Source organism: Helicoverpa armigera, chromosome 6 (genome assembly GCF_030705265.1).
Source record: "Helicoverpa armigera isolate CAAS_96S chromosome 6, ASM3070526v1, whole genome shotgun sequence".
Classification (NCBI taxonomy): Eukaryota; Metazoa; Arthropoda; class Insecta; order Lepidoptera; family Noctuidae; genus Helicoverpa; species Helicoverpa armigera.
The window spans coordinates 516,971-544,275 of record NC_087125.1 but is presented as its reverse complement, the minus strand read 5'-3'; the positions used below and the strand labels follow the sequence as shown (position 1 = coordinate 544,275).

The following is a 27,305-nucleotide window of genomic DNA, read 5'->3' as shown; positions in this document are numbered from 1 at the left end:
ATCGTAAAATGTAACGACTTAACAAACATTAGGCCTTCACGTCTATGTACCGACCATAGCTGTGTGCGTGTGTTGGTTTAAATACCGTTTGAAATAGGGTGAACCACAAATAGAGTTGTTCCTTGTTTGAGAACTACGAGTACGGTACAGTAGCACATCATAAATGCGTACTTAGCCTACGTTTGAGCAATCACTCCAGATGGCAAAGTTTGTACCTAGGTATACTTGTAGATAAAGTTGCACAAAATAAACTGGTAAACTATATAATTTATCAAGTGCTTCTACATAAAAATAACTTAAGAAGATACTCAGCAGTGGATCAGCAATAGTTTTCTCATTTTCGATCGGCTTGTGAGGATTGCGCAGACAAACGAGCGAGTGTCGGGCGCGCGAACTTGTTATGAAATGCTAACGAGGCGCGCTGCGTGTCAGCCGAGCAAAGCCGCGGCTCCGGAGTTTTGTCATAACGCCGGGAAAAATCTCCGCCTTTGAACATTGTTTTACACGATGTAAGGGTCCCAGCTGTTCCTATATTTTTTGTACTTTTGATGCAATTTTCTTGATTGTGTTTATGTTAAAAGCTTATTTTAGACAGATAGCACCATTTATCAAACCATATAAAACATTTTTTGACCCGCTAGCCCATATTCGTAAGACTAAAATATCCTCTCTCCCGGTAAGTCCGTCCATCTTTGAAGATTTGTCAAACACAACGTAGTGTCCAAGTTATGAAGAAAAACAAGAGTGTTCACATATTTATGGCAGGGGGGTCCGGCCGGGATGAGAAATGGCCCACTTACACCCGGCCTGTATCAATAATGTAAAGAGTTCGCTTTTGTCTAACAGCCTCGGATATTGCCTACACAATCCATTTATGTCTATCGCTTTTATTTGTCAGAAATAGAAACTAAATTGTATTTGAGCTAGCCTACTTTATCGGTTAGTAGAAACGAATAAACAACAAAACATAAAGCCCTTGATTTGTTTATTTATGTTTGCTTTTAGTAGTCTTTATATTCAAGCCATGTGTTCTGTACTGAATGTAGTTTGCGCCTTTTGTACCTTTCATCGAGAAGTATTTTAATCGCGTTTCCTCTAATTCTTTGTCCCAAATGCATGTACTTAAAAATGCAACGTTCTGAGTGCTCCCTGCCTCGATGTAGGTCATCAACGCTCTTTTCGAATGAAGTTAAGCTGAAAAAAGACAAAATCTAGAAAAGAACTGAATAAAATGGACATTTTGGTGCAAAGCTTAGTATCCAAAATGTTTCTTAGAGTTATGCATAAGCTTCTCCTAAGTCGCCAAAGAAATGTATACGCTTCAAAAGTTTTCCTCAAAGCGTCGGTAGGAGCTTTCCACTTTATGCACCCCAGTAACTTACCCAAAAGTTAGCAAACAATGCTACACTCAGGCGCACTGGACTCTCAGGTATTCCAGCTCAGAACGTGGAAGCGCTTTATTTCAGATTTCAATTTGGGAGCAATACTTTTCCATACACATTCCATTCGAGCATCGATTTTTGGTCCGTACGTGTTCAGTTAATAAGTTTAGACGCCTGGGGCTTGTACGCGAGTTGAATCCAACTGAGTACAAACTTAGGACTACTGGAAGACTCTTAAAAGTATTCCTTATTCGTGTGCGCTTAAGGTTGGTGGCGAGTGAAGAGGTGCCGTGGCACGCGAGCTGCACATCGCGGTGGACGTGACCCGTCGCCGGCGACTGCCGATATATTAGCGTGTCAGCTCGAAGAGTTTCTGATGTGCTATGAACTACGAGATGAATGGGGGACAAAAGGGCACCAAATCACGACCCGTCACGAGCGTGCCTGGACTATGGAAATACTTATGTGTGTCATTACTTACGATTTAGGCGTTTGAACATCTTTTCCGATGTATTCAATGAAAAGTGTTACATTTTTCTCGAGAAACTTGTGATTCGGCGTAGATTTTGTTTAAAAACTTTTTTGTTCAGACTAAATTACGTACCAGTAGGTATATAATGTTATTTAGGCGAATACAAATTTAAAAATTCTTCTGACAAAGAAGCCATTCAAGGCTCAATAGAATGTTTTCATTCCATTCCCTCTATACTTTGCTAATATAAAAATAAAGTGCAATAATAATAAACCTAGCATTACAATCGCTGGCAGCTAATCGAGGAGTTTCCGAATACCGCAAATTTCCGCCAGCTCTATCGCATCCTGTCGCAGGATAAGCGACCTTATTCATAGGAGTAAATGGGCGATAGTGGCGTGTGGGAAGGCTGGCTGCCTGCCAAATATTGTCGATTGATGGCAGTGTATGAGGCGCGTGGTAGCGACAGCACTGAGCTCTGCCGAGGAAGCCTCCTAGGCGGCTTTAACCTAAATAAGTTGTTCGGAAACCGATGATTTTGCATGAAAAATAACACATGAAACGCCGTTTGGCAAAGTGCTACACTATGTACATATGTAACCTATTTCTACTGCGAACGTGCCTCGGTATACCGTTTCAAGATATGTTGCACTAAAAGCAACGCATTCAAACTTGATGGTATCGCCAATGCCTTTAAAATATATGCATTTAGTTCAGCATATTGTAATACCTACGAGCAAAGAGTACCCAATACACAATCAATTAGCAGAAAACTATTATCTTAATGCATGAAACAGGATGCCTAGCCAGGCCTCCGTCACTCCATGTACTTGCGCGCTATAAGTGCCTACCGCCCAGCCGAGCGGTCTCGGTCCGCCGGCGGATCAAATTCAGTTGCGGTTTTCACAAGCGAAGCGCGCGCACGCCGTTCAATTTTTAACCGAATTCTAATAGTGCTGTTCGTTCGTACGCGCATTACGATGCCGTGTGGTGCCTTATGTGCTGTAACTTTAAAGATTTTTTTATTTTACCTACACACTGATGTATATAATTATGTTTTATCTAGGTTTCTTCTACAGTCAGCACCAATAGGTATATAAAACAAAACAAACTTACAAAAATAATAAAACAAACTTTAAAAAAAGAGAACCGACTTCAAAACATTAAACCGTAAGAAATAATTTATTTTTTAATGTCGGTGCTTTTTCGATTCGTAATTACCAGCTGTTAGCACCAACATAAAAAAAAAAAAACAAATTATTTCTTACGGCTTTGTGCCTTATTTGAAGTCGGTTCTCTTTTTTTAAGGCTTTTTTTTTCATTTCTAGTGAACATCTCCGAAGATCATCATCAAACTAAGAAGTAATATACTTATTTTAAAACGTTCTCCTAAATGTAACAAATCCTTTTCTGAAAATCGCATCGATATCGGTTTAGCCAAACGCGAGATTATCGCGCACAAACATACATACCTACAAACCATACAAGTCAAACTTCTCACTTTGGCCTGTACCTATGTCTAATCACCTCCTTTTTTTTAAGTTGGTTAAATATTTTATAAATGATAAAATTTTTAACTGCCACATAAAAGTCAGAACATATTCACAGTTCTCAATAACATAGATAAAAAGTTATGTTAATTTAATTTTACCGAAGAGGCAGCCCTGCGATTACTGTGGAATCGCGCGGTGCGAAGCAATCACTGCTGTACGCTTGAGCATTTAGGCGCATTTTAGCATACAGTGGTTGCTGACGCGAAGGAGTAGGCAATTATCGTAATAGGTATTGGAAGTTTTCTACTGAGTGAAGTATCTGTAGTAATCTGTGGCCTAGCTAAGCAAGATACAATCACGTCAGCATTTATACCCGCACCGTGTTTCACCACAGTCCGCCAATATGTAGTAGGTACATGGAAGCCACGTGTGTTGTTCTGGAAAGCTCTGGAACAGCCCTCCGCCGACTCCGTATCTGTAGGAGCGAGTGAGGCGCGGCGTGACGGGGGCCCGCCAGGGACTACAACAATGTCATTATTGTTCCATTGCAGCCGGCAACAAGAGAAGACCTAACAAACGAGATAAGAAATAAGAGTATTCTTTGACAATGTATTTAAATGTCTATATAGTTATGGAAGATACAATATAGCAGTTATCTTCTAAATATTTTTTGTGATGTTTTAGGAATTCAAATGAATGTTTGAAAAAATCATCTTCACAAACAATACATGAGGATAAATAAGACCCAAACCTAATACATTATTGGTCAAATTCAAGAACATTCCCCATATCTTACAGTTTCCCGTAAAAAAAGCATTGCAACAAAACCGCGTGAAGTGTCGTGCACCAGGTGTCAGGTGTCGAGCGTGGAGTGTCGAGTGTCGCCTTCAGCAGCTCTAATGACCCGCGGTCCTCTCCGTCCATTATACTGTACACCGACGTAACGAACAATTTATCTCTTTGTTTGTGCGGATGCGGGGAACATTCACATGCTCGTATTATTATAATAAAGTATCTGGATGATCTCTGAAAATGGACGAAACTTTTACTTGCTTTAAGAAAATTACGAAAAGAAATTCAAACTAAATTAAAATGTTGGCCAAAAATATTTGATGATTGTTTTCTGAAAAAGTTTATAAAACTTTTCAAATTGTAAAGCTTCTTCGTGTCCGGATTTTCCTCCTAAGGTGGCAAGTGCTCAAAGATAATAGGAATCTTATGCCCGTTTTCACCAACGAATACCTAAATTTAGGGAGCATTTACGGAACACTTAATAAGAATTTCATTTTCACCAAAGCCTAGGTGTCAAATTATAACCTTAAAATTTGACTTCAACTTGGGGGCTCGATTGATGCCTGCTTAAACAACCCCTATCATTATCATTACAGAATACAAACATATTTTGAACCGTGGATAGTGAAATGTACCTTTATATGTTATGTAACACCAAAAATACCATGTTTAAAAAGCAAAAAAAATACAAAAAAAAATGAAACGTAAACTTTTAGAAAGTTTAGAAGCTGTGGAGGTTGTGGATATGTAAAATAATAATCATTAGAAGACCACGTACCTATCTTACGTGAAAGAGCAGATGACTGAGAAATAAGTACGATGATCATGACTTTTTTATAAGACTAGCCGTTTTCCCGCGCTTTCACCCGCGTCCCGTGGGAGCTACTGCCCGCACCGGGATAAAATATAGCCTATGTTACTCGCAGATAATATAGCTTTCTAATGGTGAAAGAATATTTAAAATCGGTCCAGTAGTTTTTGAGTTTATCCATTACAACTAAACAAACAAACATTTTCCTCTTTATATTATTAGTATAGATATAGATTATAGGTTATCACTTGCTATGAATGCACTTGCTAGGTCGTGATGTCGCTGAATTATTCAAAAATAGGTAGTCCTGCATGTCCATAGATATACAGACCATAACAGATGCAAATCTGGTAATCACTGATGTAGTTTCGCGGTGGCCGGGACATCTATAGGCCTATTCAGACCTAAGCGGTATTCGCTACCGTCTACGGCAGAGAAAACCCTGTGGGTATGCGGTAATATGACTGTTCAGACCTAAGCGGTATTCGCTACCACCTGCGACAGAGAAAACCCAGTGGGTATGCGATAATATTACTATTGATGTTCGGGACGTATGCCGCTGCTACCGCGCGGTATGTACTTCTACCCACAGCGGCAGTGAATATCGCTCAGGTTTGAATTGCCCTTAAATACCAAAACTGCAGTAGATACCAATGATTCGAAAATGGTGAATATGGAGGAGCCTATCTCCTAGGTGATCCTCCTCTGGAGGTAAGAAGTAGGCTAATATTGAACATAATATAATATATAAATTGAAACAAAGATAGTAAACAAATATTTTAATATTAGTCCTCATATGATGTACCAAACATTATCATCATCCTCCTGCACCAATTCAATTTGAGGTGGGCTGGGCGCAGCATGTTTTTACACGTCTTTCCAATTTCTCGCACCACCTGAAACTAAATAAATATAATAAATGTATAATTTTAACCCCATACTTAAATCCATCTACTCATGGAGAACAAAAATACAATGAAGTCGACAGTAAAACAAGGAACACAGTTGAACGGCAATATCTTATATTATTATACACAGATATTATTCACATTTACCTGTAAACGGTTCCTATCGCATTAAAACTATTTGTAACTGGATCCAAGCTTTGTTTTTGGCTTCGTTCGTGGTCCCATCCGTTTTTTGTTTAATATTGTGTCTCTATGAGACGGCAGCAATTTCACTATCTTGTCTTTTTCTTCTGCAAGAAAGGTTTATCCTCGTTTTCTCTTCTCTGCCAAAATAAACTTATCTATTTAACAATAATAAACCCAAAATTAACCTCACTCAATTTAAACATCCACATCAGTCAATTTGACAAACGCGCGAATGACATAGGTAAAAATTCACCTATAGAAAACCTCTTTACTGTTTTATTGCATAAAACATAGCGTAATGTAGTTTAAGTTAAATTAAAATAACATCACAAGAAAAAAAACTCACAGGCTTTAGCAATATATACTCGATAGACGTTTATTTCTTAAGAAGTAGAGAAAAATCATTTTATCGATAAAATATCGACTTTGCATTATCGTTTGTAGAACTAGTAATCTGTCACTTACTTAAGGGATCCATGTACAAGTGTGGTGAAAATGAATTTAGGTAGGTGTCAAATTGGGAGGGGTCCTTATTAAAAGTAGCTTTTAGATAGGGAAACGGTAAGAGGTTGTTGGTGATAACGGGCATTATTCAATAGGCAGAAGGCAAACGGAGCGCCATACCGCGCGTCCCTCGGCAGCTGTCGCAGCTAAGCGAGCGTGTCATTCCCTACGCCTCCTCATTACATACAAACTGATACCTTTTGGAATCGAAAACGCAGCTATCACACACAAATGAAAGCGTACAAAAATCTTGCAAATAAAATGTAACATTCTCGCATGTTTTATTTAAGAGACGGATGGAACCATTATGTCTACACACCCACATGAGTTTTCAGCATTACAAAAGACGTTTTTTGGGTGGCGGTAAACAGATAATATTTTATATGGCGGAGGCGCGGACGTGGCGGGTCGCGGTTACCGCGCCTCATTTAAGACGCCTCCATGACATACTCGTGGTATGTGTCTTAAAGCTCATGGCACCGTCCATCGCTGTGTATCTGTGACAGCAACACGCGATGCTCTCAAATAGCCGGCAATGGTGCGTGAAGTGAACATCGAGACGATTGTCGCGAGGCTGCAAGCGACGCGTCGAACACGCCGGCCCCGGCGCCAAGTCATGCGGAAAACTGAACACAGTAAATATTTCGCGGGACAACTATCTCGCTAAATAAAATTTCTCTAACGTTATACGAAAAATATTGTTTTGAGACTCCCTGAACTATATCCAGAAAGAGATTATTTCAACGCGTCCTACAGTCCATATAACAGAACAGTGTTAACATACGAGGAACTATGTATTTGTTAATGTGATAGCAGATATTGTGATTTATTTGATCCGTTTTAATAAAAAAGTTCCTATAACCACGGTACAGACAGACAAAGGGAACTAAACCAAGACAAAAGGCGTAGATAATATAGCATGAAATCAGTCAGAGTAAAGAGAATATGTTTCGCCGGAGATACATCGCGATATTTATCTAATAAGCCGAGCTGAGCTCTGTGCTGGTGACACTACATGTCGCGCGTGTCTGCTGCCCGACTGTATTCATCTAGATTTATTGTTTACCCCTCACATCTCGCAAATATTCCAGGCTTCAAACAAACTACACTGAATAAAATGAAATTTTTGTAGAGTAGGTAAATGTCGTTTGAATGATTCCCACGTAGCAGGTGCCACGTTAATACAGGTACTGTTATGATAGGAGAACGGAATCCTGTAATTAATTTAACATTAAAAATCCACGTAGCCGTCTCACTTCATAACGCTAATGACTAGCGAAGCCATGCAATAATTCATCTCTCGTGTAGACCTGTTAAAAAACTAAGGAGCTCGTGTAATTTCGCCGGATCCTGTAATTAAGTGGAATCCCGCATAATCCCGGGTAATTCTAATATAACACCGGGAATTCCCGCCACTCGGTGTATAATGCGCGCGGAACTTTTTTATTAATGAATTCTATTTTTTGACGGGAATTTAATTAATTAGAGGATGCCGGTGAGAAGTGAATAGCTCCCGGGAATAGTGACGATTTTTTTAGATATTATTGAAAAAGCTATGAGTGTGCACGCCATGAGAATGTACAGGTGCGGTTTTTCCCAGTTTCCAGTTTGTGTCAAACGTGAAATAAAAATTCCGTTTGAAAAGTTTGCCGAGTTAGTTTCAAAAGATATACGGTTTAAATCTAAATTGATGGATTACGATGTTGGACAGCGATAAAGTGTACAAACTGTTTTAAAATATTTTACTACAAAATAAGAGCATGAAAAATAATGTCAAGATTACTGCGGTTTCTTTGAAAATATTTTATAATGCAGCCAGCTCGCGGCGAGTGGATCTCTTCTGTTATTTTATCGTTAGTTGGGTTTAAACGCTTACACCTTTACACTTTAGACTGAGAAGTTTGCGCTTTGAACTAATCAGTAGTACGAGTCCGGGCGAGCCTCCCGTCACACAGATTACTTCATTATAACGAATCTTGTGTCCTAATTGATAACTTTTTTACATGCCATAATTTTATTACAAAATAGTTAAGTAGGTATTTAATTAATGGGTAATACAAACACATATAGTACAGCAACATAGTTAAATTAAGGCATCAATTTAAATGTAAACGTTTTTATTTCATCACGGCTCACTAAATTCAGCAAAATTGTTTTATAAAATCAACAAAAATCCGAGCAAACATTTACGAATCTATTTCCACGTTTTATTTGCGTGTGAAATTGCTCACAACTAATACAGTGATAAAGGTATCGACACATAATGTTCATGTAGGTAAATGTTATTCATAGCGGTGTGTGTTGGCGGGCGGGCGGTGCGCCGCGTGAGGCCGCGTCGCGTGACAAACTATGTTTGTCGCCGGCACAAAGTGTTGTCGCGAGGCAACATCGTTTGCGGCCGGCTTTATTAAAATTTTAGTAAAAGCTAACGGTTCCCGAACGCTTTGGGGAATTGACACACTTTCCCAGAATTACGTGGAAATTGCTTGAGCGCCGGTCTTTTGCTAAAGTGGACGTTTTAGCGTGTTTAAAACGAGATCTTATTTCGAGGTTTATTAAAATGTTAGTAGCTGTTTCTGGCGGTTTCACTAGAGGCCTGAGGTAACTACTTCAAAACACAGATAAAAATCAGGTTCTTTCATATATTTTAATTCATTTTCATACCGCATTCACGCTCATTCAGTTTATAACCATATCATGCAGTCATACCTACAAATTGTACTTTATAATATCAACATTCGTGCAGAAGTACAGTACACAAACTATTTCACTAAAACACACGTTTCACTTTTATTTGTAGCTAGGCTGTGAGCGAGATTAGTCCAGCGATCGTCACTTATTCATGCACAGCTCGAGCGATATCTATACCTACTTCGCGTCAGTAAATAGTATCGGCTGGGAAAGCTCAGCCACCGATATACCTACGTCTATTCCAGTATCAAATTGATCAACTGGATATTTTAGACTATAGCTATTTAAGTGGTGCTATTAGCCTACAATTCTTATTGAAAATACTGCTAACAGATAGCCTGATTTGTCCATATCGTTGCTAAATTATATGTATAACCAGAAATATCGATAAAACTATTTGATACGACCTAGTCATTGAACCTATATTTAATTACACGCATCATCTATAACAAAATATGGCACCATTAAGATTGACGAACAAGCGTAATAAACTATTGATCAATTGTTAGTAGTCCGACAAGTCGGCACTCTCGGAATAAGCCTAAACATGTAGCGATGAATAAACAGCGTCAGTTATTTATTACAGTTATTTATAACACCATACATAAGCCCTATGTACTGTCAGTTATTCTTACTGATATTTGTCTAAGAAAGCGCGTCTTCCTTATATCTTTCCTTTCCCCAAATGTCCACTGCATTATTCTGACGATGTGTAATCGTATATGATATTTCGCGTGACATCGATTTAAGAGACGTTCAAGGTCAATGCTTAATCTTTTTGGAAATAACTCCACTTATTTTGGCTACGCAAAAACGTAATAGACTAAACAAAAGCTTTCTCAACCATTTAAAATTATATTAAACGCCAACAACGAAGGCAAACTAACTCTCATTTTTCTTGAATACCGAACCAGCAAAAATAAACAGCGGTATTGCCAGCCTTTTAAATGCAAATGTACTTACACTTTTTGTAACAAAATTCTCATTGTGAAGCGAACAAAAAGTTGTCCATTCGCACTAGCACTGAATAAGTGAATAACTGTTGAACCGCTGGAAAAAAACCGCAAACTGCTTCAATTAAACGTAATGGGGGCGAAAACTTGCGGGGGCGCATATTAAAAACAATCGACGCGCTATGAATTGAGTGGATTTCATTAAACGCCGCGCGGCCGCCACCAGCCGCCAGAAGGACCACTTGTAACTGCCAGCGATCGACAACTTCTTCTAACTGGAAACTTTGCACGCTCCGCTTTACGTTCAAATTCTTACCAATATTGTTTAATGCGAAAATAATTGTCTTTGTTAAAATTTCAGGGTTAAACCCCCGAACTGGTTAATGGGGAAGAGGGAGACGTTAACATTGTTAGATTCAATCTGGGAGAGGATAAAATTTTAAAGCGCGACGAAATTCCCTAAGTAGCTATTCAAATCCTCGAAAACAACACTTGAATACTCACTGACTACAGCGTCCTTATCTTCTTTTATCGAAACAATTATATCCTCGAAATTACATAAGTTTGAAATATAAACATCGTTAGAATTAAACCTTTTGTCGGCCAATCCGACGCGGCAGGGCCGCCGGGCGAGGTTGGCGGCGCGCCAGCGGGCTCGGTGCTCGGCACCGCAGACACCAGCCAAAGGGTCTCACCTCTATTGATGTTTCTAAAAGAACGATTTATAGCGCTTAAATCCCGAAGGACAGGTAGGTGGCAGACAGTTTTAAAAAGCATATTGATCGTTAAACAGACTCGAATATTGAACTCTGTGTGCGGTTAAATTGTGAGTTTGCGAGCACTTGTCTTAAATGTCATAATTGACAAGTAAAGGATTTCATTATCTTATAAAGAATATGAATTAAACCCTGAGTTATAAGTAATCCAATATAAATTACCATTATTAAACCATTACATTTAAGGTTTATTTTAAAAGTTCGGCTATAAAAGCATGGCTGTCACACAATTGGCTAGTGAAAACTAAAGCTATCATAAAAGTCGCAACTAATAATCACAGGAGTCCACTTGTGAATCGTTTGGCGTCTTCCCAAAATCTGAAGACAAAAATCTCGAGTGACAATCGTGAGAAGCGGCTACTTGCAGCATCACGTACTTGTATCAGTTGCAGCTACAACACTGATGTTATATTCATGTTGTGAAGCTCACAGCTTTGTTCCACACTAATATTTTTCACTACAAACTCGTCAACTTTAACCTTTACTACTAAACTTTGTGTGCAGAGTAAAGTCTGCCGATCATGTCTACTGGTGTAATTTCAAATTAAATAGATGTTTCAATAATTTGATAATAGTTTTGAAATTAATTTAGTTTTACTTTGTTTGTTTGATTGATAAAGTTTTTTAATCGTTTATTGATAGTAACCCAATAGTATCTATTGTTTTACCTTTACTTATATTGTACCTTTACTCATTACCCTAGTGATGTAAATACCTGCTGCATATATGTCCATAAACAGATCAAATATCTTTTGGCATGTTTTTGTCTTTAAGCCTGAAATTACCAACTTTTTTCATCACAACTGCCTACAATTTGCCTATGGCTGAAACAATATATGTTCCACAATACCTTATGGGTACCAGGACCTCAGAGACCGCAAGATTGTGTGAGCATCTCGCCGATAGATAATCCCGGTCGGCCGACGGGACGGAAATAATATGGCCGCCGCGGTGAACTGACAGATGACAGCTGACATGTCAAGCGTTCGCGTAATGGAACGGAATTATGTTATTGTTTTGTCAAGATATATAAATAGACTGGTTTCAAATTGTCGACTATCTAATTTGCAATGTCGTTGGTGAATATCAAATTGTGCTTTATTAAGCTATATTTCAATATGCTAAATAGCTATAGCTAGGAGTAACATATACGCTATTTTTTAAAAGGTGAATGCAGTATTTCCTTCAGGAAGTGGGTGAAACCGTTGGTGTAATTTAAGCATGAACACGTTAATCAAAATATCGTAACTCTATAACTTTGTAACCACAATGTAACCCAGCAACTACACAAAACGGAACATGCAACGACAATTACTAGCCGACAACAAAACAAGTTATTATTAAAGTGAAATTGTATGAAAACATGCGCCGCGCTGACCGGCCATTAGCTGCATACTGTGGGGCTGCAGCTAAGTTTAATGGCTGCCGAGTGCCATGGATCATCCCACACCTTCTATACAATAGCAGAAACTCGCTCCAGATATTCCAATGTACCTAAAATATATTCTAAATAAAAACTTCTATAGAGAGGAGTAAAATTCTTTCAGCAAATTACGCAAAAACACGCTCAAGAGGTTAAAAGGATTTACCTTTAGTTTTTATGTTCCTTTAAAGATTAAGTGGGGTTTATTATAAAAATCCCTTTTTTATCTGAAAGGATTTCTTTACTCTCTTTATTATTTTTATTCAAGTTATAGTTTTGGATTGAAGAGAATTGAAGAATGTTAAACTTTTGAATTACCGATAAAAGCGATACTTATTAATCAGTCCAAGACCAACTTGGACCAATTGGCTTACAGAATAATTTTGCCAATACCTAGGTACTTTAATCGTCCTCAATGGGACGGATACTTATTCTTTTAAATAATTTCAGAAACAGTGTTTTATTATATCTCTTACTGGCTATTTCCCGCGGTTTCGCTTACAGGGGACGCTTCCGTAACCCGGGGTTAGTGTAGCTTCCATCAGTGAAAAAGTTTTCAAATCGGTTCAGTAGTTTCCAAGCCAAGGTTCAAACAAACGAACAGAAAACCTATTTATAAAATCAGTAGGTACCTATAGATAATAGTGAGTGTTTTGGCACGAATAACATGTAAAGCCAGGCGTAATACTAAACTCGGAGACAAAGCGATGTCCGTGCTATTGTTTCACTGATGTACAACAAGACCGGGGTAGCACTACAATTGTAACTACTACTACTATTGCTGGAAGTTATTGTACCAAGTGTTGTTTGTGTCAATAACTAACTGTCGGTAATAATGACTAGTAGATAGACTGCGCCTTTGTGTTTTAACCTAATCAATGCTTTTAGTCCTTCTTTATAGACACTTTTTATCTTATATGATATAAATGTTTATTTACCTAGTGCAGAAAACGTATAAGACTAAGCTGTGTAACAGCATAATTATTTATTTCTAAAGGACGTCGTTTCAGATTTTTTCCCAACGCTTTAACTTATAAAGAATCGCCTTAGTTTTTATGTCAAGCATTAACAAAACGGCAAAAATGAAAATAAATTTACATTTATACACATTTTTGCAACACGATTATGACTACTCCAAAATCGCTAAAATCCATATTAATATGCAATCGGTAGTCGATAATTATAAACAGTTTAAAATTAACGCAGAACTAATTTAGTTGTCAGCCATTTGTAATTACGCGGAGACCAGTCAATTTATGTTAAATACTGCGATAATGTGTCGCCAATAAAATTCAGTGTTATTTCCTCTGCATTGAGTTATCTGTCACTATGTATTTTACGTGGGCTCACTCGCGTTCTAGGTAGAGATAACTTCGCATCCGCAATAAAAGTAGCTTTTTTCAGAGGTCTCTGAATTCAAGAACCAAAGAAAATTGAGATATGAATGTTTTATTGGTAATGTTCAATTAAAAAAAAAGTACTTCGAGACAATTAAAAAAGTTACCTCGACAAAATAATAGAAGGATTTCTAATTACGTAACTGAAAGTGTTTAACTTTGATTCATTGGTTTTAGAAAATTTATTATAAAGAAATATCTGGGATAAGTAATGACTAAGTATATTTTTAGTATAGACTCTGTTCGCTTAAGTATTTTACTAACTAAGTACACGTTTTTCTTTTGTCAGTATGATTTTATTATTATTCATGAATACATTCAAATTATCATTTAAAACAAAACCTATAAAGTTATGGTCGAGTTAGCCTTTGATTAATAATTCAGGTTGCTTTGTTCAATTGTGCGATATTTTATTTCACGGTATTATTTTCTACGTAATAAAAATGTTATTGTTATTACATAAAAGATTATTACCTATACTCAGATAAACTTACCTACAATATTTACTTAGAAATATTTGTTTTCCCTGTATGTTGTAACCTGATCAGTAACACTACGTGTTAGGTCAAGCGATATCATTCATGTTGACAACGAACATAATATTCGTATTTATATCTGAGTAATAATATAGAACTAGTCGACCACGCCTGTTTTGTGTGTAACTAAGACATTCTTAGTAAATAAATAGTTGAGGAAAGCGCAAACACGCATTTTTTTGGAAACCAAAAAGAACTAAGTACGTCTTTCAAAAGTTCCTTGTCCTCGCTAGTCCAAAATCGTATATAACTTAAAACTGGGTTCGTTTATAAACTGTGACATAATATTTACCGGCACGAACTGTTGATAACGAGTTCAAAGAATGCGATAACGACCGAAAATTATCTCTATTTACCTACACAAATACAGAAGTGTAATATAAACAAATATGGCACATTGATAAGACTGCTTACTTCACAAGTAAACATAGCGGAGAGCAGACATGGAGCGAGTCGCAGTGGTCACCGGCTCCAACAAGGGCATCGGCTTCGCTATCGTCAAGGGTCTCCTGCAGAGATTCCAAGGAGTCGTGTACCTGACCTCAAGAGACGAAGGCAGAGGGAAGGACGCAGTCGCCAAGCTGAACGAACTCGGTCTCCACCCTCAGTATCACCAGCTCGACGTGACCGACAGACTCAGCATCACCAAGTTCAGAGACCATATCAAACAGAAACATGGAGGAATTGACATCCTAGTGAACAACGCGGCAGTAGCGAACAGCACAGCGTTATACAACTCCTACGAAGAATGCAAAACCATTGTGGATATAAACTACTTCAGCATCCTGACTATCCAAGAGCTGCTGTTTCCACTAGTGAGAGACAACGGACGTATTCTGAACATCTCGAGCGACTGCGGACATTTGTCTAACGTACGCAACAAGTACTGGATAGACAGACTGTCGAAGAAGGACTTGACATTGGAAGATATAAATGAGTTCGTCAACTGGTTCTTGGACGGCGTTAAGAATAATACGTTTAATTACGACGATATAGCTGATGATGGGAAGATTGCTGCGTACAGAGTGGCGAAGGTTGCTCTCAGCGCGAACACGAGACTGCAGCAGAAGGCGTTGGAAGGCAGGAACATCTCTGTGAACTCCATGCACCCTGGCCTGGTGCAGACTGACATGACGCGAGGAGTTGGCTTTTACAGCGCAGACCAGGCAGCTGAAACTCCTCTGTACCTGGTGCTAGAAGCTCCGGCTACGCTCAAAGGAGAATACATTTGGTACGACAGGAGAGTTCTAGACTGGTATGACCACAAAGCTGATTATTATTTCAAAACAATAAACTTAAAACAGTAGAATGATAAATGAGAGCAGAATAAAAACAAGGACTTTAATAAAATTGAATGAAATAGATTTTCTTTGTTCTATTATTGTATAAACTTTACTGCGGAATATTTTTTGCAATCAGCTTCAAATTAGAATGGCTTTGTTTGTGCAAATGAAAAACTTGGTAATACTTAAAACTAAAATTGTATTTGCTTAGTGCTATAAAAAAGGGTTGTTATTGTGTGGTGCTTTTTAAATATTTGTATTTTAATTAATACCCTTTATAATTAATTACCTAATACCTAATATAAAACAGTGTTTTTACTAATATAAAAAACACGTATTTTGCGCTATGTTTGTAGCTCTTATTGAAGCATTATGTTAATTGCCAAACACAAATCTATACTTATATTTTAATTCGATTGAATAATCAAAGCTAATTGATAAAAATAAATGTCAGTAATGACTGCTAATAACTGTCACATCTGCATAGTTAATTTAATTAGCATACACTAAATGAATAGGACTAGTTGATATTGTTTTATACATTTTACAAAATGTTTAAAGGCTACACATTTGCTTCTGTATTTATTTGTAAAATAAATGTAACTGCAAATATTTTATTTATGAAAATGTTGAGTCTAATAGTTATGCAAAACACGATCCTTTTAATTATCTATAATGTATTTAAAAATTGAAAAATAAAATTTACCAGCTTTGTACATCAGCCTCTCATAACGGTACTTTTGCCACGGAACTACCGAATGTCTCCACATCCCGGCCTGTGACGACACATCGCCGACCGCGGCCACGCTCCACGCTTGTCTCACAAACTTTTGATTAAATACAAACGAAATACAACTTGACGTGAAACTGTAATCAAATAAAATGTTTTATTGTGTTTATTTATCTTTTGACTTTGAGTCAAGTTAGCCGTCCAACTTTGTAATATATTGGCTGGAGCCAGACTTCAGTAAGTCGACTTTTATTCATGTTTCGAGCCCCCAGGAGTAATTATAACTTCGGCGTCTAGACTCACAAGAGCACCCGAATGTCTTCATATCATTCAAATTGTGCTCATTTTGTTCTTAAGACTACTTAGTGACTACTTACTGTTCATGTAACAATCGTGGAGTATGTAAAAGATAATCAAAATTGAGAGCAATATTCTCTAGTGCTCAACTTAAATCTGTTAAAGCTAAGACTAGTACTTCAGTACATAATATAAAGTGCAACAGGTCAAGTGGTATAGATCGTGTCATGACGTCACACATTGCACGCGGGGTCAAGGCAATCACCTTATCTCTACTATTGTTATCTGCAATTATAGTTTACAGCAAAATTAATGGGAGTCTTGTGATAAAACTTAAAAACAATGACATAACAAATGTGATTTTTATGCATATATGTTAAATACTAAATTATGCCAGTGTTAAATGGCACGTTTGTTGATTTATTCCAGTCTCAACAGCAGTTTAAAATAAAGGCCGTTACACAGAAAATCACGTCAGTTATAATAAGTTAAACATACACGCTCGCTACATAAACTAGTTCATACAAACAAATTACATAATTTACGTTTATAATACCCACTTGTCTGGCTCTATTCAGAATTGAGCGTGTCGGAGCTGAGCGCGTTTATCTGGCGAAGTTTTGATTAAATCCTACCGAAACAATAGTCATGTACTCCAATAACATAAATTGGAGCTTGTTAGTTTGTTTTTTGACTTTCTCGAGTGCTGTGAGGATGAGGGCTGCAATTAGACAGGTATCAGGGTTGCTGGATTAGTTCGGCGAATATTGCTCTGTTGCTAGTAAGAGTGTTCGTTTTATTTTTGTGGTGTAACCGATATTCTTTAATGTATTCATCTTGTATTCAATGTAAGTATATAGACTATACGTTCATTATATACATACTTACATACATTTTTTCCAAAGACTTCGCATCAATGATTTGAACATCAACTATAATAACCAAAATGTGGAGAGAGTAGAGCTTACAAAATTCCTAGGCATTTTAATTGACAGTCAGCTAACGTGGAAGCCGCAGGCTGAAGCAATCTGTAAAACACTCAGCGCATCTGCATATGCACTTTATAATCTTAAGAAAAAAGTCAATACCAAAACAGTATTACTAGCATACCATGGGCTTGTTGTTTCTAAATTGAGATTTGGTATAATATTTTGGGGCAATTGTACCGAAAAGGAAAGTATCTTCAAAGCTCAAAAACGCTGTATAGGTACGAGCTATTTTTGGTTTGAAAGTTACTGACAGCTGTGTTCCATTTTTCAAAAAATATAATTTGTTGACCTTTCCTTGCCTTTACATTCTTGAAATTGCTCTTTTTGTTAAAATTAATAGAAGCCTATTTTTAAGTTTATCGGAAAGCAGACACAGAGACGTAAATTTACGATCTCAATACCAAAATCTATTACGCACTGGAGGATATAAGACTGCTTTGTTTGGGAAAAGTGCTTTTGGCATGGCACCAGCTATTTTTAACCACATCCCAAATAGTATTAAACAAGAACCATTAACAATCTTCAAAAAAAAACTAACTACACTTCTCTTGAATAAATGCTACTACTCTGTATCTGACTTTCTAACTGACACTTTTTAGTTGTATAAGCATTAAGCATGTGTAATGATGAATTGCATCATATCAAATGTTTGCATGCCAAAATGGTAGAATGTACTAGGATGCTTCAACATTTTCTGTAAACACCTTATTGTAAATACCTACATTCTGAGCAAATAAATGAATATTATTATTATATTATTATGTTTATATACGTATTCTTTTTCTCCGGTTATCCGGGATTTGATTAATGGCACGGGCCTTAGCCAAGTGTTCATCAATTGGGTTTGTAGTTTTACGGGGTGGTGTTGTCCGCCTCGCATTGTAAAAACTTTCGGACCAATCTGCAGGTATTTAATATGACCGCTTTTTGTAGTAAGTGGTAGGTATTTGGGGACAGTTTTAGGGAATTGAGAGATTGATGGAGTTGTGTGGGTATTACGCCTGTTGTAGATAGGACTATGGGGACTATGATAACTTTTTGCAAATACCAGAGGCGAGCTATTTCTTCCTTAAGTTCGGTGTATTTAGATATTTTTTCCGCTATTGTACTCTGTAAGTTATGTGTATTTGGCACAGCGATGTCAATTAAATATCCGATCTTGTTAGTTTTGTCTATGAGTGTTACATCTGGTCTATTGAAGTGGATTGTGCGGTCGGTGAGAATGGCGCGGTCGAAGTATAATTTGGTGGAGGAGTTCTCTAAGACTGTTTCAGGGTTGTATTTGTAATATGGTACTATGGAATCGATAAGTTTGTACTGGTGAGCTAATTTCTGATGTATTACATTGGCAACTTGGTCGTGTCTGTGCTTATAATCGGTCTGGGCTATGGATTTACATGCGCCTGTTATATGTTGGATGGTTTCTGGGGAACTATTACATTTTCTGCAGCTGTCGTTAGTCAGGTTCTTTATTATATATTTCCTGTAATTTCGAGTTTCTATCACTTGATCTTGTATAGCTATCATGAACCCTTCAGTCTCTGGGAAGAGTTCGCCTCGCCTGAGCCATGCGTTCGACGCATCTTTGTCGACATTTTCCTGGCACAGATCGAGGCGGTGTCTGCCGTGTAGAGACTTCTGGGTCCATTCTAGCACCTTAGTTTTTTCGTCGGTTATTTTTTCATTTCGTTGTGTGTTCGTGTCGTTTAGGTTTAGGGGTGTGAAACGTAGGTCATTTTGTGTGATTAGCTTGTGTAGTGTAGAAGATTCTGATTTGGTGTAAAAATATTGCCTGAGTGTAGTGATTTGTTTATTGTGTAGGTTTAATATATCTATAAGTCCTCTGCCTCCTTCTTTCCTAGGTAAAGTAAGTCGCTGCAGACAAGATCTTGGATGATGTTTTCGAAATTTTGTGAGTGTTGTGTTAATTTTCTGTTGCAGATTTTTAAGGTCGGTTTTAGTCCAGTTGATTACACCAAAAGAATACGTAAGAACGGGTATGGCAAATGTATTAATTGCTTTAATAGTGTTTCTTGAATAGAGTTGTGTTCGTAGGATTGTGTTTAGGCGGTGTTGGAATTGTTTTTGTAGCTTGTGTTTTGTGTCTTTGTAATTTATCTGGCGTGATTGTGCATACCCTAAATATTTATATGTGTCGTGTTCGTTGAGAGGTTCTATTTGTGATCCAGTCTCTAAGGTGTAGTGATGTTGGTAGTTCTGCCCTGCTTTTACTGAATTTATTTTACATTTGTCAATGCCAAACTCCATTTTTATGTCGTTTGTGAATTGTTCGGTAAGACTAGCTAATTGGTGGAGTTGGCTTTCTGTTGCCGCGTAAAGTTTAATATCATCCATATACATCAGATGGTTTAAGACGTTATTTTGAGTTAGATGGTGGTTTCTATCGTCAGCTTTAGAATATAAAGGGGTTCCTAATGAGGTTGAGTTTAGTATGTTCGATAGGGGATTGAGAGCAAGGCAGAACCACAACGGGCTTAGTGCATCTCCTTGAAAAATACCTCTCTGGATTCTAATAGGGTCGGTGTGTAGTGTTTCGGTTGTGGTGGTGAGTCTGAGAACGGTGGTCCATGTTGTCATTGTAGTTTTCAGGAAATGGATTAAAGTCGGGTGTACTTTATATATTTCTAGAACTTGTATTAACCATGTGTGGGGTACAGAGTCATATGCTTTTTTATAGTCAATATACATGCTAAACAGGTCAGACTTTGCCTTTAGAACTTTCTTTAGAACTACAGAATCTATTAGTAATTGTTCCTTACATCCTTGGCTAAACCTCTTACATCCTTTTTGCTGTTCGGCTAAGATATTATTTTCTGTGATATGTTGGTATAGTAATTCAGATATACAGGATGTAATGATCTTATATAAGGTTTGCAAGCATGTAATTGGCCTGTATTTAGCTGGATTGGAAAGATCATTGCTGTCTTTTGGGATCATATAAGTAGTACCTAATGTGATATATGGCGGTATTGTGTCTGGGTTCTGAATAAACTTGTTTATGTGATTGTGTAGGCAGCCGTGGACTGCGGTGAATTTTTTGTACCAGTAGCTGTGCACATTATCTGAACCAGGTGCTTTCCAATTATGGAGTCGGGCTAAAACTTTTTGGAAAATATCTGGGGGTACGTGTTCGAAAACCATTTCCTGAACATTTGTGTTTGAGTTAGTGATTTCTGTCTGTATCCACTCAGCCTGAATGTTGTGTTCGACTGGGCGTTCCCAGATTCCCGCCCAGAAGCTTTGTAGAGTATCTGGGTCCACATTGTTGCGGCCCTCTCTGATTTGGTGATTTTCATGGGAATTCGAAGTTGTGAGTTTAAGATTGCGATAGAAAAGTTTTTCGTTATGCGTAAATTGAAAGTTTTGTTGTTTTCTCTGAGTACACGCGCTATATCGTTTAAGACGACCTGTAACTACTGCCAGCTTCTGTTTAAGTGTATCTAATGTGTGTATAATTTGTGTGTTTGGTTCCTCATGTATTGTGTGGATCTTATACTGTTTAACTATTGCGTTTACTCGTTTTATTAATCTGTTACTTCTGTTACCGTTAATGTATTATTATTATTACGTTGCTTTTTGTTCAATTGATTTCGTGTGAATTGTGACAAAATAATTTGATTATGTAATGTTTGGCAATCCATGTACATCAAAACGTTTTGATCAACGATCAAATGAATTAATCAATGTCGAGTTCCACACAAATGTATTGAATCAACATTGTTAATACATACAAATAGTGCGCACATGACACAGAAGTCCTACACGTTCCATGGTGAAACACTCAGAGATTACAATTCGCGGATAATGCACTCAGTTGCTACATTCAATAACTGAGTGCAGCCATTATGGAGCACTCGCGTAAAATACCGCTCTTAGATAACGCACGAAGCGATCAAATTCATCCCATAACGATCCATTGCGCGCTTACTATGAATAATTCATGACACGCCGCACCGAATCCCATTAACGCAGCCCCATGTAAGTGCTGTATGTTTTGTATGTCGTTTTTAGAAAGATTGTTTCAGCCGGGATATGTAAACATTGAATATCAAGGAGTTTGTGTTCGCTGCATTATTTATCTATGAGGGTTGATACCGGTACTTTGTATCGCATTTCTTTGCTAAGCAAATTCACGCAATACGAGTTAAGGGTATTTTACATGCGGGAGTAGCAGTTTTTGTTACCTTGGGAAATCGTACGTAAATATTTATCTACGAGATTATACGATTTGGCCCGACAGAATATTTCAACTGTATCTGAAGTATAAGAAAGAATAACATAACTTAACTGCAATGCTAATGCATAAAACAAACGAGTGCATTAATGACCTACAACTGCTTGAATGTAAGGAAAACACATTAATTACGTGTTCGCGAGAGCTGCACGTAGCCGGCTGTACTCCAATAAATCGAATCACTGCGGGCAATTTGGCGCGAAGCCTATTTCTACGTTTTATGAGAATTTATAAATAACTGCACCGGCATTGCAATGAAGATATTCCAGATTTATAACATAAAATAATGTCACGTTTTGTACAAACGATTTTATTTTATGACGAAGCCAATTGTGTTGGAACCATTATTATGTTGCAAGAGTGCAACGAAATATATAATGAGCCTTTTGCTTTATACTAACTGTAGACTGGTAATAATCTTATCTCGAATAACTTCAGCTTATCAGTGGAAACACATACAAAGAGCTCATTATGTTACTGCATAAGATCGAGTGTGGTCATTTAGTGCGCACAATAGTATCGTCTGAACACGATCATGTTGAAAGTGGCCGTAGTGACCGGCTCCAACAAGGGCATCGGCTTCTCCATCGTGAAGGGACTGCTGAAGAGGTTCCAAGGAGTAGTGTTCCTCACATCCAGAGACGATGCCCGAGGGAAGGAAGCGGTCGCCAAGCTGAACGAGCTCGGCTTCTACCCCGATTATCATCAGCTCGACGTCACAGATACAGACAGTGTTGCCGCATTCGCGAGTTACGTCAAAGCAAAGTATGGAGGCATTGACATCTTAATCAACAATGCTGCAGTCTGCAACTGCTCTGAACTGTACCTCTCCTACGAAGAAACCAAATACATCATCGACGTCAACTACTACAGCTTCTTCATCATCCAAGAGCACTTATATCCACTGATCAGAAACAACGGGCGTATTCTCAACATTTCCAGTGATTGTGGCCATTTATCTAACGTGAGGAATGAATATTGGATTAAGAGGCTTTCCAGCAAAGATCTCACGGTAAAGGATATAAATGAGTTCGTGGAATGGCATTTGGAAGCTGTGAAGAATGGAACCTTCAATAAATCTGATTTCGCTGATGATGGAACTATAGCTGCGTACAGAGTGGCCAAGGTGGGGGTGAGTGCGCTGACGATCATCCAGCAGAGGGAACTGGACGCGAGGAATATTGCCGTGAACTCCATGCACCCAGGGTTAGTGCGCACGGACATGACGAAGGGCGTCGGCTTCTATGATGCAGACCAGGCAGCAGAAACTCTTCTGTACATAGTTCTAGAAGCTCCAGCCAGCATCAAAGGTGCATACATCTGGCATGACAGACAAGTGTTGGACTGGTATGATCCTAAAGCCGATTGGTATTTTAAGTCAATAACTTTTTCGCAGTAGCGTTGAAAATCATAAGTTTAAAATAGTTGTTATTTCTTTGAAAAAAAGGCAATTACTTCATTAAAAATCGCTTTTTTGTAATGGTAAGAGGAAAAGATCGTTACTGCAATATTTAACTTAAAAAAAATATGTGTACAAATGTGTTCTTGTTTAATATTAATAAAATCTGTCGATGTTACCAAAAACTGTGTTGAACATTAAACAGACCCCAGGCAAACTAGTACTCGGCCCAATAAAGAAAAATGGCTTTCCTTATAAATGTAGTTGAGTCAAAGGAGTTAATTTAGCGAAGCAATCACCATTAAGCGTGGTGTCTTGTGATAAACATCGCACGACGCAATGTCAAGTTCACTATGTTCGGACACCGGCGACAATACGGACGTTATGTTCATAGTTATGAGCTATATCGAGACTTTCTTCTGGATATTAAATAAATATTCTTTTATTCTGTTCCTGCTGTTTTTCCATTATATGAACAGAGCTAGCAGACATACATTTTCCTCCCTCTTTGTTTTCGTAGTAACAACCGCAGAACATTTTTAAGTAAAATATTTACTTTGAACTGATATACCTGTATCTTTGTTTGTTTCAACAAGTTATTTTGACATGTTCCATGAGTGTGATGCACGGCAGATAAGTGATACAACGATTAAACTAACATTACTTACAACACAAAACTTGTACAATAACAATAATTCAAACTTTTCCTTCTTCACAACCAATTTCCCGAATTCACATGTCTTCAAAACAGATACGAGCTTACTGAAAATGGACCTTATGATAAAGAGATAGAGATTAAATCTGTTTACATGTGTGATGTAAAATGATAATACCCAAGTGAATATTAACGCGACTGCTAATGGAGTAATGGCACTCGTACATATGAATAATTCACGTATCGAATTAAAGCGAGCCAACTTTTGTTCTGTTTACACTGGAATTAAAAAGTTTCCCGGCGCGGGTGACGGCGCGGGGTGCCGGGGTGCGGTGGAGGAGAGGCGGGGAGCTAGCATTGAATTCGCAAAAGCGGCAATTTCCGTAGAAAGTGTGATGACATACGGGAAGTGCGGCGGCGACCGACCAGCTGCTACTTTACACCGAAAAGAAACTCAAAATACTCCAGAATATTGTCCAATGTATTCCAAACTCCATTTTAACGTACCGCTCAGAAACGCGATGCAATAGTTATCCTGTGCATACATCTGTAGCGTTATGTCAAAATTACTGCGATGACTGTTGAACTAAATAAGTATTATTTACAATGTGCCTAATAAATAATGATAATAACATTATTTATAATAATATAAAATAAGCGTGAAATTAAATTAGATTATCGCTAATTTATGCATTAGCTTATCGCCCACCGGCTGGGCTATAAATCAGCCTAGCTGTAATACTAATTAATGCCTAATGCACCTACTTACTGTTATACTAAGCTATACGTATATGTACGTGAATCATTTTAACAGGAATTCTGTTAGGCTTTCACTCAAATAATGGGTAATAATGTATTTTGGTTGCTATTATTACCTACCTATTATTTCTTAGCGGAAAACAGTTTTTGAGGTATGTATTTGTTGTTTTTCGATGTAAAAGAGTCGACATTTATATGGGTTGCTTTCTCAACCAACTTTTTTTAGTATGCTGTAGGTTTTTTTTTCTTGTAGTAAATCAGTGATAAATCTGAGCAGTCGTGTTCAACATACAAAGCCGTATATTTGTGCGCGTGCTAACGTAATGTGATGTGGTTATGTCGGCTTCTCCACGAAATTAGATGCGAGTCGAGAGGCTCACATGTTTTGTGATAGCGGTGCATTGTACCCGGCTGTACCCGGGTAACCTTGCCCCGGTTAAACCGGTGAAGCCAAGCCATCACCCTCAATACGCTCAAACTACTCCGAGGGGGAAATGTGGAGGAAAAATACCTTATTCCAGGTAAATCATATAAATATGTATGGATATAAGTTGTGTTGTTAACATCCTATTTCGGTAATAAAAGGTTTGAGGACCGCAGTCGCGGGATCAGCACTCGAGTTTGTTTATTTAGAATTTATTTTTCCGTACCGTTGCTTACAGCTGCACGTGAAAAATAACGTAACTATTGATCATAAATACGATACCAACTATTCTTCGTGTTCTTAAGATGTGTTATAGCCTTATCTAAGAAACTAGCATGTTCTTGTTGTACACAATATAGAACCCACTTCATTTCGCAGACGGGTCTCTTGAACATCGCAGACTGAAGTACTCTCAAGTACCTTCGCTTGAACATTACAATACAACTGACATAACTGAGTGTTTTATCATTTTCTAAGAAGTGCACTATCTTTGATAAATAGCCATTATATTCGCTGAACAAAGCAGTCTATTATATCGTATTATATTAATAAATGAGTGTGTATTGTGTCGGAGGAAGCGGCTTGATTGATCACCCAGTAACGATCGCCGGCGATCGGTAACTGAGAGTTTGTTGTTTAACTTTATCGCTTATTGCACTTGCCGATACTGTGCTTTAGATGACGAACTGTACATCAAGTTATTTAGGTAGAACATCATGATTACAGTTATGATTGTTATGACAGTAAAGTAAGTAAGTAAGAAGTAAGTAAGAAGAAAGTTTAGAATATGATAGCATATATTTATTGTCACTAATTTCCTCACCTTTATAGGGAAAATTTTATATCATTTTTAGAGAGTTTTTGGAACCCAAAACTAGCCAGACTCATGTTTAAATTATGTTGTCTGTGTGTCTGGCACAAGTTAATCAGATTCCGCGACGCAGTCACAAAGATGTGTGAAAAAAGTTAATTAACTCATTAGCCTCTCGGCAAAGAAGTGCTAATTAGTAACAGTTCACAGTTCGTAACTCAACATGAATACTTGCTATTTTTTATATTATGCTTTTATCTTGAGATGCCAATAGTTGGTACAGTAAGATAAATTTAAATTAATGATGAAAGGACAATTACAATTAAAATTGTTCCAGTGAACTATATTAGGTACTCTTATCGCTCAAAGTCGCCAATGTGCAGTAAGAACAAAACAAATCTAAATAGCTAAAGTACCTATTCGCAAATACTGCAAGTTTATCTAAACTAATAAAAACATGGTTCATTTGGCATTAAATTAAGTAAGAACCCTTATCAAGGTGCATGAAAAACTGTAAAACAGGAAATGCTCATAAATTGAGTAAAACAACCGCGCGGTGGTCGCGACTGCACTTTACTCACCGCTGTATAAAAATGTAGATTTTAACACAAAAATGTGCATAATTATGCAGATATTTGCATAAGCAGCCGACGCTTTTTAGTGAATATACTGACCGGGCAGCGGCGAGGGACAGGCGGAACAAAATACTGTCAAAATAACTGTCCCAGGAGATCCCTGGTATAACTTATTTTAATGAATAAAAGGAAAACATTTCAGGCTTATTTATTTTATATTAAAGAATCTTTCATCCTTATTGTAGTAACCTAATTTTATAGTTTACAATAACTTCCCTAAAGAGTGGGCTATCGCCCAGTTTTCACGCTGTTTTCTGATATAAACTACTATTTATTTAAGACGATAGTTCTCCCCACCCTCTGGGAAAGTTGTAGCAAACAGCAGCCCAATCGATAGAGATCTTCTATCCGCTCAGATGAAAATACTGAGAACTGCTGGGCTATTAATAGAACTACACATATTTTGAGGTCAATACGTCCAAGACATATAGCTATCATATTTGTTATTGCTGTTGAAATGGCTTTGCAGTGAGATCACATTAAAGTAATTCGGACAAATAGAAATGGATTTCATTTCTTCAGGTTCATTAATAACGTCTTTACTTATTACATGAAAGATAAGAAAACTTCAACGTGTATACTTAATTTTACTACAGTTTTAGAACTAGACTAGGTGGGGTAAAATATGGGTTAGGTTAGCGAACCGCTGTGTCTGCCTAATTTACATTCCATAAACTATTACCTATATCGTAGCTGAAAAATATTTAAACCATTATGTATAAAACCTGCTCTCTATCAGTTTGT

The 27,305-nt window shown here is 37.6% G+C and overlaps 3 protein-coding genes and 1 long non-coding RNA gene across 4 annotated transcripts in view; 2 read left to right on the top strand and 2 right to left on the bottom strand.

Annotated features, from left to right (window-relative positions):
• Window positions 1-27,305, bottom strand: part of LOC126053468 (dynein intermediate chain 3, ciliary) — a 235,617-nt gene that overhangs the window by 142,351 nt on the left and 65,961 nt on the right. The gene's annotated exons all lie outside the window — the stretch shown is intronic.
• LOC135116988 (uncharacterized) lies at window positions 5,717-6,623 on the bottom strand. Its single transcript, XR_010276552.1, has 3 exons — window positions 6,510-6,623; window positions 6,006-6,199; window positions 5,717-5,852 (listed from the first exon to the last, which is right to left on the bottom strand). It is a non-coding gene; the product is annotated as an uncharacterized LOC135116988 (long non-coding RNA).
• Window positions 14,725-16,504, top strand: LOC110376990 (carbonyl reductase [NADPH] 1). The gene has a single exon (XM_021335661.3). It carries the CDS (start codon window positions 14,768-14,770, stop codon window positions 15,629-15,631), a length of 864 nt encoding a protein of 287 aa, XP_021191336.3. The 5' UTR covers window positions 14,725-14,767; the 3' UTR covers window positions 15,632-16,504.
• Window positions 22,314-23,729, top strand: LOC110376991 (carbonyl reductase [NADPH] 3). The gene has a single exon (XM_064035105.1). The coding sequence runs from the start codon at window positions 22,414-22,416 to the stop codon at window positions 23,275-23,277; it is 864 nt and encodes a 287-aa protein (XP_063891175.1). The 5' UTR covers window positions 22,314-22,413; the 3' UTR covers window positions 23,278-23,729.

Bases quoted from the DNA above. Each gene is read 5' to 3' on its own strand.
- LOC110376991 (XM_064035105.1), top strand. From the start codon at position 22,414: ATGTTGAAAGTGGCCGTAGTGACCGGCTCCAACAAGGGCATCGGCTTC.
- LOC110376990 (XM_021335661.3), top strand. From the start codon at position 14,768: ATGGAGCGAGTCGCAGTGGTCACCGGCTCCAACAAGGGCATCGGCTTC.